Genomic DNA, 19,149 nt, shown 5'->3' on the forward strand with positions numbered 1-19,149 from the left:
GAGACGGGCCAGGGCTGCACAGCGCGCGCGGTCTTCCTTCCGGAGGAGCGGGCCACTCCTGGCCTCTCAGTTGCTCCGAAAGTTCCTCAGGTCTCCAACGCTTAAACCTAAGCTTTAAATCCAAACCTTAAACCCTACGCTCCCGGAGCTCTCCAGTTCCGACCACCGCCAGGCACAACTCGCTTCCTTGGGTCCCGGCCGCCGGAAGTGACGGACAGGAAGTCCCGCCTCCCACCGGGGCGGAAAAGCAACATGGCGGCGCCCAGCTGCCGGTGAGGAGAGAGGACACGGGGGATTCCCGGCGCGGCCGGTCGCTGCATTATGGCCGCATCCCCACACACACTCCCCTCACGCCTCCTGACAGGTATGGAACCCGTCGCGGGTATGGCTTGGGGGGAAATTGTTGTGTGATTGCCACGTGTGCGGCCGTGGTTCCCGCTGGCTGCAACCTTGGGAACTCTTGTAGAGGTCGGCTGGGCACTGGCAGCGACCCGGTGACCTTCCGTGTAGCCAGGGATGAAGAGGCCACGGAGCCCCGGCCCTGCCTTGCTTTGTGACCCCTGTGACCACAGCATCTGCGGTTCCTCCAGCATTTGGGCAGCGCCAGCGCCCGGGGCATTCGTTTTCCTGGAAGCCAAGGCGGAAGAGAGAGGGCAGGTGTTCCACAGGGCATCGCAGCCTTCTTGCGTGTCACAGCCTCCGTTCCCAGCCCACGACTCGTAATGAAAAGGGAAGCAGTTGTTACAATACAAAGGGTGATGATGATGATGATGATGATGATGATGAAGATGATGATGATGATGATGACAGGCCAACTGCAGACCGAGAGCTCTTGAGCACCTTACACGGTCAGTTGTGTAACGTGGGGTGGCCCCCTGATAAAACCCCCTCCCTGGAAAGCACTTGTGACATGTGTTGAAGCTGGAATGTGCTTTGACACTTGACTCTCTATGAGGCTTCATTCTCATGTGGCATTTTTTCAGAGCGTCCTACTTGGACCACCCTTCTCTTTTCATATTAAACCATTACTCCATCATCATCCTATCACAGGAGAGTCAAAGACAGAGTAAAACTGCCCCATTGGTTTACCAAAACTGTACATCTTTAGAGAAGTAGGTTGTCACATCTTTGTCCCATAGAGACAGGGATCTCCATCCCCCAGTGCCTTGAACCTGGTGCATTCTTGCCTCTCTGTCACTATTGGTCATTGTTGATATTTGCCCTAAAAGAATGGGAAGATATTAAGCAGGAGGATGGGAGTTGCTTGACCTCTGGTATTTTTGAATGACAACCAATGGCAGGTTGAGGAACATGTTGCCAGTAGTTCAGATTGGAGGAGCCCTGGTGCTGTAGTGGTTACATGTTGGGTTGCAATTCACAGGTTAGGCAGTTTGAAACCAGCAGCAGCTCCTAGGAAGAAAGACTAGGCTTTCTACTCTGGTAAATAGTTACAGTCTTAGAAACCCACAGGGGGTCGCTATGCGTTAACAATGACTAGATGACAGTGAATTTGCTTCTTTTTTGGGGAGTCCAGATTGGAGACTAAATCGGAGAAGCTAGTGATTCCCTTTAGCTTAAGTCCCAGAAACTTTTTGTTGACCTGACCTACCACAAGCTCTCTGCAGTTTCTGCCGGTCCTCATCACTGTAACTCTGAAATTTCTTCCATCTTTCCTGTAATATTGGCATTGGGTCTTTTCTGGTCTGTGTAATCTCAGGGTTATCAGTTAATGTGTCTGCGAATGAGTTTACAAAAAACATACAATGAGGCAAATGAGCTAAATGATCTCAATGATCTTTTCTAGTGAAAAAGTGTGGAGGAGGGTGAAGAGTATAGATGAAACGAAATTGACTGTGGATTGGTCATTGGTGAATTTGGGGGTTCACTCTATTGCTCCACTCATTTACATGTTTGAGATTTTTCCATTGTACAGAATTGTTTCTGTGTTGTTTTTTAAAGATCTATATTTCTTTTTAATCCCTTCTTTTTTCACCTTCTATCCTTCACTGTGAATGTTCTTTGATCCTGGGCATAGAAAATCATTCTTAGAAGCTCATCCTTTCTTACATGTTAAATTCTTACTTCTGTGTGGAGGCCTCTCCAATCTGCAATTCTCAGAACAGCTTCCCTTCTTCCCTGCAATGCTGAAGTTTCAGCTGCCTGCAGGACTAGTTACCCTGGTGGCATAGTGGTTGCAAGTTAGTCTGTTAACCATGAGGTCAGCAGTTTGAAACCACACGCTGCTCCTCCAGAGAAAGATGGGGCTTTCTATGCTCCTGAAGAGTTACAGACGGAGAAACTCACAGGGGCTGTTCAACCTTGCCGCATAGGGTCACTGTGAGTCAGAATCAACTTGGTGGCAGTGAGTTTGGTTTTCAGTATGTGAGTTGCAGGGGCTCAGATGAGTAGTTGCTAGTTTAGTCTTTGAGGAGGTGGTGTAGAAGGAATTAATAGACACTCATCTTTCTGAAAAAGAACCATAGCAGAGCTGTGGGGTCAGTAGTGGGCTGCTAACTCATCAGCCCCTCGGTGGGAGGGAAATAAGGTGTCTGCCTGTAAACCCCTATGCAGGGTAGCTGTGAGTTGGAATCAACTGATGTCAAGGGGTGGGTAGCACAGTGGCTGACTGCTTGCTTGCTAACTGATAAGTTGGTAGTTCAAACCCTTCACCCCTCCACCCCAGTTTTATTCTGTCCTCTGGGGCCACAGAGTTGGAATCAACTTGACAAAAACAACATCTTCCTAAAGCTTGAATATCATCATAGTGAAAAAAATAAAACATAACAAATGGGTCTATATGACTTACTTGGAAGATCTATTAAGAAAGCTTGAGGGGGAAGCAACCTGGGAAGGATGTAAACTGAAACTATCTTGTGTCTAGTAGTCATGTTGGATTTTACTTCTAAAAGTTCCTCATAATCAATAACTAACCTAACTCCTACTCACTGCCATTAATTCAACAGACGCCAACTCAGTGATCTTATAAGACAGAAGTAGAAAGCCTTGTCTTTCTCCCATAGAGCTGACTGGTGTTTGGAAACTGCCCACCTTATGGTTAGCAGGCTAATGTGCATAGCCACTAAGCCACCAGGGCTCCTTATGCATTCAGTAGGTTTAAAAAAATAAATAAATATATCGGAACCTCTCACTTATTTGACTTCTCACCCATTTTTAAGTCTTGAAATCATGACCCACTGCTGATGGTGAGTGTTGGATATAGTCCTGTGTTCCCAGAGTTGTCCCTGGATAGTCCATACAGTTAACATGCGTGACTACTCATCTAAAGTTTGGTGGTCAAGCTCACCCCTACGTGCCTCAAAAGACAGGCCTGGCAATCTGCTTCTTGAAAAATTGGCTGCTAAGAGCCCTATGGAGCACCATGGGGTTCCACTCTGACACACGTGTTTGGGGTCACCAGGAGTCAGAATCAACTCAGTGGCTGTCCCATGCAACTTCAAGTCTACTTTTGTTTATGTGATGCTGAAATGTCTCTCATGTTCTACTCGTGGTTTGTAGAATTATGACATATGTGAATAAATGAGTCATTTTCATCCTGTGCTAGTGTTCTAGCTGTGGCTTCCCCAGCCACTTTGTAAAGTCTCCATTTCACCCCCTTAATATTTTCTTCCCAGCCACATGCATTCCCTACTGGAACCAGATAAACTCAAAATTGGCTTTGAAAGAAAGACTCAGAACATTAAGACCTTGATGGCTTGTAGATATAATCTTTTAATATTGAAATCCTAATAGCTTAAAGACTAGTGTTGAGATCAAGGGAAAAAATACAATCTCTCCATTTGCATACACACACACAGCCTTGAATGTCAGAAGACACTTGCAGCCAGTGAGAGAGATTGACATATCTAAAATTTCAAAGGGTATTAAAATAAAGAAGACAGCCCTCCTGCCTATATATATAAAGGCAAACAATATAACATGTAAAAATAAGCCTTTTGGAATTATTTCAGAATTAACTGAGATTTGAAATGTAAGGTCAACTGAAGAAATGTGTATCTCCAGTCTGAAATAATTGTCAGATATTTCAAAGGGCAGTCATCATTTTTTCCCACAGTCTATGTAAATTCCATAGGCTGATGTCATTCAAAAACATTGTTTATTACTTTAAATGTATTCTGCTACTTGTTAAAACAAAGGTGAGTAGAAGACAGTGTGTGTTATCAAGGAACTAAAAAATATGCCAGTATAAGAATTTGCATTGAGAAGCACCAGAAGAATAGTATAACATGGTAGAGTGTGACCCAAGTAAATAAAGACTGCCAGCATCCTGTATCTCTCTTGCTCTCTGATGATCAGACCAATGTGTGGCTGCTTTAGCTAGTTCTCTGCCTCAACATGTATGCTACATTACCTGTAAGCCAAGCCAACCTATGGATGATGTCAGTAGAGCTTGGGCTTCTTCAAGACCTGCTTTACCATGCTGCTGGTACTTATATACATTGCTTGAATTTGAGGCTGGTGGATCTTGAAGCCTGGCTTGAGTTTGAGATCCCATTGGGGCCTGGTTCGCTAAGCTCCTGAGCTACTGAATGTTGCTGACCCACCCTGCTGTCTGCTGCCTGTGGGCAGACTCTACCTGCCTTGCATCAAAGAAGACTGCTGCCTGCTTTCTTGACCTTGGACCCGGAAACCCGCATGAGTTGAAGGACTTCCAGTATATTTATGGTCCACGAAAGTGAGTTGAACTGAGCTCTCTGTACTGCTGTGTGGACTAATCAGCTGTTATGTTCCTTCTCACTATATAAACCTCCATATCCATAATGTGTAATCATAAGTGTCCTGCTTTTATTTTTTCTAGAGAACCCTGCCTAACACGGGTAGCTAACATAACAACATGGCATGACATAACATAACAAACATTACAAACAACATGTCATGTGCCTTACCATGCACTGTAGGGAATAAAAACATAAAAGGAATTTTCAGTGGGCATAATAACAAAGATTTTGCTTTAAATACTTTTCCATCCAACTTGGTGTTACGATCACTTATTGGCCCCTTGGTGTTAGGATCACTTTGGCACTTATTAGGTGCCAAAAATACTTTTGAATTATTTTACTAATTAATTAATATTTGGAATTCTTAAGAAAAGCCACTACATTTGTGGTAGTTATATAATATGGTGTCAATTTGGGACTTTAGCGGGTTAAGGTTGAAGGGGTGGAGTCTATTCTGTCCATTGGGTCATAGTCAATGAGGCCTCTGTATGGGCATGACTTCTGAGAATTCTGGGAACTCCTGTATTTTCTCCTTGGAAGCAGGAGACACTTTCTCTCAGCTCACTCCCTGAGAGATGCTCTACTGAGAAGACACATGGTGCTATGCTCTGGAGTTGGAGAAGCCACATGGACCTACCCTGATGCAACCAGGCCTCTGGAGCCAGAGAAACCACGTAGAGACCCCTGCCAGTACTAAGATGTCTACAACACCACTGGATCTACAAGACTTCCAGCTCACTGATTTGTGATCCTCCTACATTCAGCATCATTGCATGTTTTTTGTGAGTCTGAAGAGGACTTTATAGATTGGTATCAGACATAAGGGCTAATATTGGACTGATCTGAACTGGGCTGGGGTGTTTTCTCAATATTCAATTATTCTTGTATATAAACCTCTTATATACAAAAAATTTTGAAATTTGAAAGAATTGGGAAGCTCCTTTAGAAATTCAATAGGCAGAGATTGGGGGCAAAGCATTGCAAGCAAAGAAATAGCAAAAAGTCAACAGAAGTATGAAATTGTGTGGTGTATACTTAGTGGAGAATGACGAGATATTACTGTAGTGAGTTGTGTGCATTTTGGCTAAATAAGAAGAGATATATTCTTGCCTTCAAGAAGAAAAGGATTGACTGTATGGAGCTGGATTATGAGGGGGAGTTGCTGAAGATAAAATAAGTGATTTTACTACTAATGTTGCTCGTGATGATAAGGGTCCATATCAAGATATAGAAAGAAGAGAACAGATTTGACTTCTGTTTTAAACTTAATGAGACTTGCTGGTTGGTAGATGATACGAAGAGAAAGTTAAAGGTATTCATAAATTCGTAAAGTGGGAATGGTGTTATCTGTCCTGTGGAATAAAGATGAGGTATTCTGAAAATTGAGTGGTCCTAAAGATATGTTACGGAACATTATTCACAGTTGCAAACCTTTTTCAGTGACCACCACCAGCAGAGGGATGAATATATAAAATGTGGTAGATCAGTACAATGGATCATTACTCAGCCTAAGGAAAATGAACTCCTGATAAATGCGGTGCTATGACGTGGATGGACCTTGGGAACATGCTGAGTGAAATAAGCCACTCACAACACACTTGATAGGCATAGTTACCATTGTGGGGTTATTTTTAAAATGCTGAAATGGCCAACATTTTGTCATACATTGTTAATACAGTTTAAAAAATAATTATAAGGCATATTATGACCCACCTATGTGATACTATGAGAACAATTAGAAGTAGAGAGTAGAAAATGGATTAAAATTAGAAAATATGTACAATAGCATTTGTTTCAGGAAAATATATATTGTCTAGAACACTGGAAACCACAGCTGCCTGAAAGTGGCAGAGGGTAAGCAGAGATGGCACAGGCGACTGAGAAGTGATGAGCTGGAAAGAGGAGACCAGGAAGCTTTGGAGCAGCGGTTCTCAACCTTCCTCATGCTGCAACCCTTTCACCCCGCTCCTCAGGTTGTGGTGACCCCTCAACCATAACATTATTTTCGTTGCTACTTCATAACTGTCATTTTGCTTCTGTTATGAATTGGGTGACCCCTGTGAAAGTATTGTTTGACCCCCAAAGGGGTCGCAACCCACAGGCTGAGAACCGCTGCTTTCATGTCATGGAAACCAAGCGAGGCGGGAAGGTAATATACAAGAAGAGGGAAGGCAGCACAACTCCAAATGCCAAGGAAGGCACTGGAGAGGCATACTATTACATGCACCATCCTGAATTTTAGTAGTTGCAGTGTCTGTGCACACACATTGGTAGACATGCAAGCTGAACAGATAGATAAAGGAAGGTGGATGAAAGCCCATCCTTGAAAACGTACAGGTTTGGCAGAGGTATTTCTTTTTTTTTTTCCATAACATTTATTTTTATTGCACACCTGAAGGGTATGGAGAACATTTTATTAGGGGCTCATACAACTCATCACAATCCATACATATACATACATCGATTGTATAAAGCACATCTGTACATTCTTTGCCCTAATCATTTTCAAAGCATTTGCTCTCCACTTAAGCCCTTTGCATCAGGTCCTCTTTTTCCCCCTCCCTCATGAGCCCTTGATAATTTATAGATTATTATTTTGTCATATCTTGCCCTATCCGGCGTCTCCCTTCACCCCCTTTTCTGTTGTCCGTTTCCCAGGGAGGAGGTCACATATGGATCCTTGTAATCGGTTCCCCCTTTCCAACCCACTCACCCTCTCCCCTCCCAGTATCGCCCCTCACACTCCTGGTCCTGAAGGTATCATTCGCCCTGGATTCCCTGTGCCTCCAGCTCCTATATGCACCAGTGTACAACCTCTGCTCTATCCAGACTTGCAAGGTAGAATTCGGATCATGGTAGTTGGCGGGGAGAAAGCATTTAGGATCTGGGGGAAAGCTGTATTCTTCATCGGTGCTACATTGCACCCTGACTGACTCATCTCCTCCCCTAGACCCTTCTGTGAGGGGATCTCCAGTGGCCGATAAATGGGCTTTGGGCCTCCACTCTGCACTTTCCCCTTCATTCACTATGGTAAGATTTTTTTTTTGATGATGCCTTATATCTGATCCCTTTGGCACCTCGTGATCGCACAGGCTGGTTGGCAGAGGTATTTCTAAACATGTATTTATCTGTGCTGCAAGTATATCCAAGGATATTATAGAGCGTGCAGGGAGCAACTTTCTGAAAACATCTAAGCAAAAACCAAACACCTTAAGGGAATGAATGAATGTAGGGCCTCAGTCTCAGTTGACATCTAGATCAATTGGAATAACATAGTCCACAAAGACAGGGTTTGATGCTCCACTAGGCTCATAATGACTAAGCTTGTGACTGAGTCTTAGTGACTAGGCTCTTCAGGTGTAGTGACTAAGCTTCCAGTGCCTGTCTAAGATGCAGCATTTGGCCCCTCGTCTGCAACAAGCAAATGAAGAAAATCTAAGATGTAAAGAAGCAATTAGTCTAAAGCAGCAGTTCTCAACCCATTCACAGCGGTTGTCTGATTCATAACAGTAGCAAAATTATAGTTATGAAGTAGCAAATAAAATAATGTTATGGTTGGGGGTCACCACAACATGAGGGACTGTATGAAAGGGTCGCAGCATGAGGAAGGTTGAGAACCGCTGGTCTAAAGGATAATGTTGTTAAGTGCCATCGAATTGGTTCCGACTCGAAATCCTATGTATCCAATGGAACAAAACACTGCCTGGTCCTGCACCATCCTCGCAATTGTTCTCATGTTTGCGCCTGTCATTGTAGCCACTGTCTCCATCCATCTTGTCGAAGGTCTTACTCCTTTCCACTGTCCTACTAGTGCTCCAAGCATGAGGTCTGTCTCCAGGAGCTGGTCTCTCCTGACAATGTCCAAAATACATAAGAAGTTGTCTCACTATCCCCATCTCCAAGGAGCTTTCTGAATATACTTCTTCCAAGACAGATTTGTTTGTTCTTTTGGCAGTCCCTGGTACTGTCAATATTCTACACCAGCTTCATAATTCAAATATATTGATCCTTCTGTTCTTATTTACTGTCTAGTTTTCACATACATATGAGGTCATTGAAAATAACCATGGCTTGGGTCAGGCGCACCTTAGTCCTCAAAGTAACATCCTTGCTTTTCAAAATTTTAAAGAGGTCTGTGCAGCAGATTTACCCAGGACAATGTATTGTTTGCTCTCTTGACTGCTGCTTTCATGAACACTGACTGTGCATCCAAACAAGACTAAATCCTCGACAACTATTAACCAAAGGATGATAGATCATGGCCATTACAGCCTCCACTACCCCGAGACCAGAAGAACACAGTTCAAAATCATCAAATAGATCAGACATACTTTTCACATTGAGGATAGTAGAGCCATTATGATTGTGGCTCTTCTTGTCCCATGGAGTCCGAGACAGATACGTTCCTCAGGAACAGTAATGGAGTCGTGCTACCGTGAGGGTAGGGGGAAGGTGCGGGGAGACGGGGGAACTAAACACAGTGATTGCCATATAACCACCACCACCTCCTGCCCCAGGGGATGAACAACAGAAACGTAGGTAAAGGGAGACAGTGGATGGTGTAAGATATGAAAATAATAATTTATAATTTATCAAGTGGTCAAGAGTAAAAGAGAGGGGAAAAAGAGGAACTTACACCAAGGGCTCAAACAGAAAGAAAACATTTTGAAAAATGATGATGGCAACATATGTACTAATGTGCTTACTACAATTGATTATGGATTATTATTAGAGCTGTAAGAGCCCCCAATAAAATGATTTGAAATTTAATTAATTTATTAAAAAGAACCAAAGGACTGGTTTATAGATACCCTTCAAGCCTAGAATTGAACGCATCTCAGGAGATCAACTTTGGATAAGCCAATAAAGTGAGCCCTAGCACCCGGAGGGAATGTGCTCCTCCGTATGACCAACCATGCACCGCCATAGGGGCAGCCTTTGCCCCCAAACTCAGGGCAGAAAGGGGCAGGGAAAATGGGCATAATGAAAAGGGGAACCGGGGAGGAAATGGAAACGTTCTCTGTTACCCAGTGTCACGCAACAAAAAATATATGTACGATTGAATGGAAAACTAATTTGCTCTGTAAACGTTCACTTAAACTGTGAGGGTTGAGTAGAAAGTCTGGGATGGGGAGTCATGCTGTTAAAGGGCTGAATTGGAACAAGACATAATATAAGGAGTAGAATTGTTGAGATTGATAAAAGGATTAGTGACATGACTAAAACGCAAATTTGTGTGTAGTAAAACCAGGTTACTCTTAACTGTATCAATAGAGTCACATTGTTGCAGTCTTGCCTCCCTTTTGTCTTTTGCTACACAGCCAAATATAAAACTAAAATGTTTCTTTCAATGTACTGATTTGTTTTTATGGAGGAAAAAAAGTGATTTTTCTTTTTTAAGTGGCTGGACTGGTTTTCTTCTTTGTTAAGAAGATCTTTATGACAGAGTGATCATTTTCACATTTGATATCACAAAAGCATGATGATCCTTCAGTGAAAAACCTTCTTGCTCCGAAGATTGACCTATACAGTGTGTAGGATTGAAAACTTATATTTATTCTTCAATCTGAACTAGATCATTTCAGCATTCTGACCAGGCACCCAGGGCTGTGCTTACTGTGCCAGCGTTGCCCCTGGTAGGGGCAGGGATCGTGTGCTGAGAAACAGTGATCATTTTCCCATTTGTATTTCTCCTCTCTGTTTTGTAGGTTGGGTCGGAGGCTGTGTCTGGTATCTTGAAAGAAGAGCTGTGCAGGATTCCCCTCACAAGTTCATGCGCCTTTTCAGGAGCGTCAATAAGCAGTGGATTACGTTTCAGCACTTTAACTTCCTCAAGCGCATGGTATATCTAGAAGACCGTCTTTATTTTACCTGTCTCTGCCTTTCCTTTCTCTCTTTGTGAGGGCATTTCAGAAGTCCTTATCATAAGAAATGTTTTAAGACAGGTTATTTGAAAAAGACTCTTCTTGAATGTCCTGTTCAGTTTATCCACAACTTTAACCTTTTCTTGCGAGTGTCCTTAACGGAAACCACAATCATTTTAGCATCTGAGGTCCAGTGTGTGGTCCTGAATGTATCAGGTTTGGGGAAAGACTGAAAACGTCTGGCCTATCTCTAGCAGGCTAAAGTTGAGAGAAAGCTGAGCTGTCACAGGAGACATTTTGTAGGTGATGTAAAGTTCTCTGAATACATCAGGATTAGATAAATCATTACCTTAACTGTGTGTCCATGTGTGTGTTTTAAGTAACAATATACTTTAAAAGCCTTAACACCTGTAGTTCTACACAAACTCAGTTTTTTTTGGTCATTTGCTACATCCTTGTACAGGCTCTTCTTGGTAGGCTCCAGAACATTGTGGATACCACGTAAGGCACTTGCCATCTGTGACAGTGGAAAAATCATTGAGTAGGAATAGTTGAAAACTCTTAGTGCAAACATGGGAAAATGGAAAATTCATAATCGAAAGTTCCCTCACCCCATTTTTAACATTGCTTAATCTCAAATACTCTTTATAATATGTAACATTTTGAAGAGTTTTACATTTCCAGATAAGTTCACCCTTTAAGTTAGGGGTCAAACTTAAATATGTTACTTTTTGTTCTCAAATATATTACTTTTTTTCATGTGAGTGTGACTCTGAATGTATTTCGTATTTTATCTCTTTGTAGCTGTTATGTAAAAAGGCGCCCTGGTGCCACCCTGGCTAAAGCACTTGGCTGCTAACCCAAAAGGCCAGCGGTTCAAACTCACCAGCTGTTGCTCCTAAAAAGAAACATGGTAGTGGGCTTCCATCAAGACCTGCCATCTTGACAGCCCCAGTGGGGCAGTTTATTCTGCCCTGGAGAATTGCTCTGAGGTGGAATTGCTGAGCTAGCAGTGTGGTTTTTGGTTTAGTTATAATCGAAAACTAGTATATGTTATCTCAAGCCTTTTTGATATCTGAAAACTTCATTTACCTAGTGATCAGAAGAGGATGGCCCACGTCCCAGGCCCCTCATAATTGATTATAGACTATTGACCATGCTAGCTAGTTTCTGGGCCTTGGTTTTCTTTCCTGTAAGTTAAAGAGATGATAATCCATCTTCTTTAACATGGTTGAGAAGATTATGTGTGATCTATCCTACGTAAATTATAAAGTGCTTTTAAAACTATAAAGTTTTAAAACTTTAACAAAGGTTAATAGTAGTGACTACTTTTGCTAGTAGATCATACTGTATGATTTTTAAAAACTCCGTTCTTCCACATACCCATAGTGCAAAGTCAGCGGGCTCTTGATTATAGAAGACTTTTTCATTGTGCTTGGCATATCGAACTTCCAATTTATGGGGCTATTTTATGGTAAATTCTGGAGAAAATGATTAAAAAATGAATTTATCTCTCAAGGAGCTTAAATTTATATGATTTCTGAAACATACACTTTAAAAGCTATTCTTTGCTGAGGCATGAAGTTCTCTCATCCTTCCTATTGCTTAGTATTACCGATTTTTATGTAATAAGTACTCTATACATATATGTTAATTTAATGTCAAAGTTACAGGAAAATCTCATAAAAGTTGATGATGTGATGAGAGATGTTACTAAATAACCCTTTTGGAGTGTTGGGAGCTATGGTTTTTAATGAACATGTATTTTCTTATTTAGTATGTCACCCAACTGAACAGCAGCCTCCACCAGCAAGTGAAACCCAAGCCAGAACCAATAGCATCTTCTTTCCTTGAAAAGACATCTTCGAGCCCAACCAAAGCAGAAATCTACGAGATGAGATCTCTCTCGCCGCCCAGCCTTTCACTGCCCAGAAAGCCAAATGAGAAGGAGCTGATAGAACTAGACTCTGCCTCAATAATCGAAAGTTCAATAGAAGTGGGAAACAAGACAAGAGATGAAAAACAATGGAAAGAGATGACGCTACAGCTGGATGATTTGCCAGGCATTTTGGCTCGCCTCTCCAAAATCAAACTCACAGGTAATTTCTGTCTTAGAGTATAAGGAGAATCTTGAAACTTCATTTTTTTTAGTTAAATAAAAACCCAGTTTTACTTTTCTGATCCAAAAAGGATATTTTGAAACGACAGATTTTCTCAATATATGTCCTCTCAGAAATTTAATTTGGATTTGAAATATTTTTTCTCATTCCATTTCTACAGAATGCAAATGCTATTACACTATAACTAAAATAAGTCTCTTATTTATTTTTAAGTAAAGTAGAATGTGAATCCTGCTTGTTTCACCATCTTTGATGTTTCACACCTACTATGATTTAAGCATGCACTAAGATTCTGTGCTTGTGTGTTGGAATTTCTGAAAACAGACAGGCGGAGCTGTCTGGTTATTGTGCCAGTGAGCCAGTAGTGACCCAGCGACTCCAAGCTCAACCTGCTTTGCTGCTTATTGGGTGGGCCAGTATTCAGGCGTGTATAGAGTTTTTCTCTGACAGGAAGCTTCCATCCAGCGTTTCCTGCCTAATTGAAGGAAACTACACTAAATTATCAAACATTCTACTTAGGGTAAAAAAAAGTTACTACCACGAAGTTGACTTCAACTCATAGTGACCCTTTGTGATTTGAGAGATTGAATCCTTAGGGGATCTGACAGTCTCCTCTTTCTCCCAAGAAGCAGAGAGTGGACTTGAACTGCAGCTAGCAGCACAACACTGAACCTCCAGGGCCATCAGGGGGCCTTTCTACTTGAGTATTAACCCATAACGATGTCTTTTGTTGTCACAACCACCTACCGAGTCAGAGAAGGTATTGCTGTCATTCCATCTCCTCGGGCTCCGAGGCTCTGTCTTTACCGTAGCACACAGCTGCATCTTTCTCCCTTAGGGGATTTGGAAAAAAATAGCTGACAAATCTTAGTAAGACCTACATAGTGTAATTTTCAAACTGAGACTAATTCCAAATAGAATGTATGAAAATAGATCTTACTGTAACTGAATAAGGACGCATCACATTTGTGTTATCTTTTCTCATACACACGTGGGCTGAGTGTCATGCTGTTGACATATTGATAGTAGTTATTTCAAAACAAAAACAAAAAATGACTATACATAAGGAGCCCTGGTGGCCAACCGAAAGCCAAACCCCGGTGCCTTTGGATGACCTCCAACTCAAAGTGACTCTGCAAGACAGAGTAGAATTGTCCCTGTGTGTTTCCGAGACTGTAAATTTTACAGGAGTAGAAAACCTCATTGTCTTCCTGATGGAACAGCTGGTGGACTTGAACTGCTGACTTTGTGATTAGCAGCCCAACAGTAAAGAAAGCCCTAGCTGCTCCTGAGGTGAAAGATGCAGCAATCTGCTTCTGTAAAGATTTACAGCCTTAGACACCCTATAGGACAATTTTACTCTATCCTGCAGAGTTGCCAGAAGTCAAAATCCACTTTCATTGATAAATTTGGTTTGGTTTGATATAGAGAAGATGAAATCCTTAAGTATGCAAATTGTTAATGCACCAGCTATGAAGTGAACGGTTAGAGGTCTTTGATTGTGACGCAGCGATTCTCCATAGAGTTTCTACACCTGTAAGTCTTCAGGAGAGCAGCTGGCAGCCTCATCTTTCTTTAGTGAGGGGGCTGGTGAGCTTGAGTCGCTGACATTATGCTTACCCAACAGTGCCACATGGCCCCTAGTCCTTCCTGGTCACAGTGCCACACGGCCCCTCGTCCTTCCTGGTCACAGTGCCACACGGCCCCTAGTCCTTCCTGGTCACAGTGCCACACGGCCCCTAGTCCTTCCTGATCACAGTGCCACACGGCCCCTAGTCCTTCCTGGTCACATGTCTGAAGTACCTGAGATGAAGTTCCACTGACCTTGCTTCTCAGGAGGAATCTGGCTGTACTTCTTCCAGACACATTTGTTGCTTCTTCTGGCAGTTCATTGTACTTTCTGTATTTTCCATCAACACCATAATTCAAATCCATCCGTTCTTGTGTTATTAATACTCATTGTCCAGCTTTCACATGCACTTGAGGTGATTGATAATGCCATGCTTTGGGTCAGGCTCACCTTAGTCCTTAAAACGCCATCTTTACTCTTTAACACTTGAAAGAGGTCCTTTGCAGCCGATTTTCCCCTTGCAGTTTATCCTTGATTTCTTGACTCCTGCTTTCTTGAATGTTGATTTTGGATCTAAGTCAAATGGAATCCTTGACAATTTAAATCTTTTCTCTGTCATGATGTTGTATGTTGCTCTAGTAGTGAGGATTTTTTTTAACACATTGAGTTGTAATCTATACTAAAAATAAAGTCTAAGCCCTCCTTGATTTCACCAAGCAAGGTGGTGCTGCCTGCATATCCACAGGTAGTTAATGAGCCTTTCTCCAATCTTAATGCCACATTTTTCTTCATATAGTTCTGCTTTCTGGTAATTTTCTCAGTATACAGATTGACTGAGTATGGTGAAAGTATACAACCCTGTCACACCTTTTCCTGGTTTTTACACCACCCGATATCCCCTTCTTTTGTTCTAACAACTTCCTTTTAGTTTGTGTGTAGGTTCCACAAGGCCACATTAGCTGTTCTGGAATTCCCATTCCTTGCCATGCTTTTCCTAGTTTGTTACAGTCCGTACAGTCTAATCCCTTTGCCTACTCAGTAATGCAAATGAATCTCTGATATCAGCCCAGATCCAAATGACATCAGCAGTGATGTTTCTGGCAGTTGTCTGTCAATGTTCCGCTGCAACCATTATTGAAAGATCTTCAGCAAAATTTGACTTGCATGTGATCTTTATGATACTGTTTGATAACTGCCACATTCTCTTGGGTCACCGTTCTTTGGATTGTCCAGAAGCCAAAAATGATCATAAGTACAGCAGGACCTCTTGCTTCTACCAAGTCTCAGTCAGAAAGTTGAGGTCTGGCTTCCCAGGTGAGGTGATGTGGGTAGAACTGTATAGTGGCATCTGTATGCCCAAGGAAAACAAAGGCTCTGGCTGGGTTCAGCGGGTTCTATGGAAAACCTTAAAGGAAAGATGCTGTCATGGAAGCAAAGGTTGTGGCTGGTTCACACCTCTACTAAGGTCAGGTCTCAATCTCATCCTATTCCGATGCCCTCCAAAATGAGACGATAGCCCAGACGTATAAAGTGTAGAATTCTGTCCCACCAGGAATTACATCGAGAAGGGCCATATTAATTGTAACTCATACATCACCAGGGCTCCTTGTGGTTAAAGACATCTATGTTTCAAACCCAGAATGCTTTCTTAATAAATGTCTGATCATGAACACTTTGCTTACCCTTAGTTTCCTAACCTTAAAAATTCGGTGGTCCTCAAGTGACTAATATCAGACTTATATACAACCTGCCGTTATAAACCAACTTCATAAAGTCTATTGAATTAAAAATTCTGAATACATAAAATGGTTTGTACTAACAAGCAGGTCCTGCTTGGCAAGGCATAGAAAGGTACTATGAACTACGTCAAAATTTAACTACCGACGTTAGATAAAAACCCTACAGAATTGTTCTGTATAAATTCAATTTAAAGCCAGATGTGTTTATGAGATTTGTTTATAATCTGGAGACTGCCTGTAGAGGTAACAATAATAGCTTTATAGCTTCACTGTGAGAATTAAGGGAAATGTAATGCATGTGAAATATTTATGTGCCTGTAAAAGTGGCACAGAAGCTGCATATGACCTTTGGCTTCCCTACTGCCATGAGGCAGAGGTCAGACATGCCTCTATCCTCTATCTTTCTTAGCTGACACCAACTGTTTTGCTCATGGCCCTCTACTTCTCTGCCGGGTTCAATAATTTGTTGCAACAAAACTCACAATTACTGGGGGGTGGAGGATTCGGGAAGTTAATAGATACCACAAATCAGGGTCAGTAGACAGTCAGAATTCAGCCATTGGTTTACAGCATTGCATCTTCTCAGTTAACAGTAGGCTCCTTTTGGTCTCAGCCTCTGCCCGATGTGGTCCCTTGGTGTCTGCCTCTGGGGGCCAGGAAGCCTGCCTGCTATTCTGCCTCATAGTCCCATTGTCTAGGTGTTGCCCTCTGTTCTGTTCTGTTCTGTGGTCTCCATGCTTTGGCCTCTGGTCCGACCTGGCTCCCTTGCTCCTATGCTCTGCATGCTGCCATCTCGGGTTCCTTTGGCCTCAGCTCACTTCAGACACCTGAAAGGGCTCTCCTCATGACTCCTCTTATAATGCTCTGGGCTTTTCCCCCTTGTCTGGGACAGCTTATCCTTAGAGCCAAGGGGAGGGCAACAAAACTTACCAGCCCCATGTATCAGCGTTGCACGTGCTCTAGTTTCAGAGTCCCATCCAATTATTTGGTGTGAGTTAAAGAAACATGGGTAGAAGAGGCATCTTAAGAAATTTCACTCTCCCACAGTGTCATACATGTAATAAATACTTCATATATTTTATTAATATTGTTACCAGATCCACCATTAGGGAAATTAATGCTGTAGGTGCTGTCTGTAATAGATGTTGATATAAAAGGTGGAATGAGGACTTAGAGAAGTGGGGGGGGGGGTGCTTCTGCTTATGAGGAATTGAGATGAACAGGTATTTGGACAGAAAAGGCAAGGAAAGAAATTGATACATCCTGGTGTGTTCAGGAAACTTCAGCTCTCAAAGGGGGTGTCAGGGAGGTACTTGCTGAATTGAAGATTTCAGCAGGCACTCTCTGGCCGTATTGCATGTATTTCTTCCTAAAGAGTTGAGCTGTTATATCTGATCATCCTAGAAGGTTCTTTGGAGCAACAAGCTAATTTGATGCTTTGTCTTTTAACTGTTAATATATTCCACTTACCATTAATATAGGCTGATGGTGACCATTTTAATTCTTCATTCTCATGCACCCAGTAAATACTGAAAGCAGGCAGACTAGTTTTTCGTGTTCTGTGTACTCCGTCTAGAGAAGCCCGTGTGGATAGCCACCATTTGTGTAGCTGGAAAAAGCAATTTCTAGGAACAAGTTGTTGGTGTTATAAAATTCTATCATACGGTCTCCAGCTTCATTTCTGTCACCAAAACTGTGTTTTTCTACTGTGCCTTCCTCTGTTTCTAACTTTTGCCTTCAAATTGCCAAGCATTGATGGTCGTTAATTGAGGGATAACTTGGGCTGACCCAAGTCTGAAGGGAAGAGAGAGTGAACTATTGATATAGTTAAGAGAACCTCTTAGGTAGCTGTGTGGAGTGCTAGGAACTGTAAATCACTAGGCATAGGTCATGTAGTTGTAAAGCATTTGAATAATTTTCAGTGGAGCAGGTACTATCCACTTCCTTTTATTGTCTGATACCTGGCCCACTTTTGGCATACGTAGTATAGTGGCCTCTGGTGCTAAACTGCCAAAGATAAAATCCTTGCTGATGCTCCATGAATGATCTTGAAATAGTTTCGTAGTTTCTCTGTGCCCCCGTGTAGCCAACTGTAAATTAGCAACCCACTGCCATCTAGTTGGTCCCAACTCGTAACTAGTTGGCTCCAACTCACAAGGGTTTCTAAGGCTGTGAATCTTTATAAGATCAAAGAGCCTCAACTTTCTTCTGTATAGCAGCTGGTGGATTTGAGCCACCAACCCTGTAGTTAGCAGTCCAACACTTACCTGACAACACCCCTAATGATAATAATAATACCCACTTCTTGGGAAGGTTATGAATATTAACTGAGTTTACATTTGCAAACTGCATAGAAGTGCATGGTATAAAGTTAAAAACTATACACGTGTATCTTAAACAAAAAATAAATTTACCGGGTTTTCTGAACACCTGACGGTGTCATGGTTATGCACTGGGCTGCTAACCACAAGGTCAGCCTGTCGAAACCACCAGCTGCTCCATAGGAGAAATATGAGGCATTCCACTCCTTTTGAGAGTTACAATCGGAGAAACCCAGCAGGGCTGTCCAACTCTGTCCTATGGGGTTTCTGTGAGCGCGACTCAACTTGATGGCAGTGAGTTCAAGTTTTTGACCCCTGTGTTCTAGAAAAATTCCCAGGCACCCAGTAGTGGAAGAGTGGATGAATGGTGCTGTAGACATTTTAGAATGTGAATAGTGTTAAGAGATAATGAATATTATATGGGACACGAAGAAGTTTTCTTGTCACTGGCTTATCTATGTGGAGAGGGCCTGGGGGTAGTTTGCTATGAAGGGACGGCAACTCAGATCAAATACTGGGCTGGAAAAATGAATGGTCTTCTGTGTGCACTTGACAGTGAAGCCCTGGGAATGAAGGTGGTTATCAAGGATCTATTGATGGAGTGGTCAGCTCAGAGCTATAGCATCGGGAATGTGAAGGATACCTTCTTTAAAGGGATTGAGTAAAGGATAGCATGGAATTTGCCAAGGAAGTAAGAAATGGTCAGAGGAGAATAGAAAAGAATTTTGTCCCAGAATCCAGACAGGTAGAAACAATTCACTAAGGAAGACAAAGGCTAAAAGTCTACTGAACCGCCTGA

At 42.3% G+C, this 19,149-nt stretch overlaps 1 protein-coding gene across 1 annotated transcript in view; it reads left to right on the forward strand.

Annotated features, from left to right (window-relative positions):
• Positions 1-228: 228 nt before the first annotated feature.
• Positions 229-19,149, forward strand: part of COX10 (cytochrome c oxidase assembly factor heme A:farnesyltransferase COX10) — a 158,008-nt gene continuing 139,087 nt past the window's right edge. Inside the window, exons 1-3 of the mRNA XM_075561085.1 lie at positions 229-364; positions 10,445-10,578; positions 12,378-12,699. Coding sequence (XP_075417200.1) covers positions 322-364; positions 10,445-10,578; positions 12,378-12,699 — 499 coding nt within the window. The 5' untranslated portion in view covers positions 229-321. The remainder of the gene's footprint in view (positions 365-10,444; positions 10,579-12,377; positions 12,700-19,149) is intronic.

This window comes from Tenrec ecaudatus, chromosome 10 (assembly GCF_050624435.1).
Source record: "Tenrec ecaudatus isolate mTenEca1 chromosome 10, mTenEca1.hap1, whole genome shotgun sequence".
NCBI classification, from domain to species: domain Eukaryota; kingdom Metazoa; phylum Chordata; class Mammalia; order Afrosoricida; family Tenrecidae; genus Tenrec; species Tenrec ecaudatus.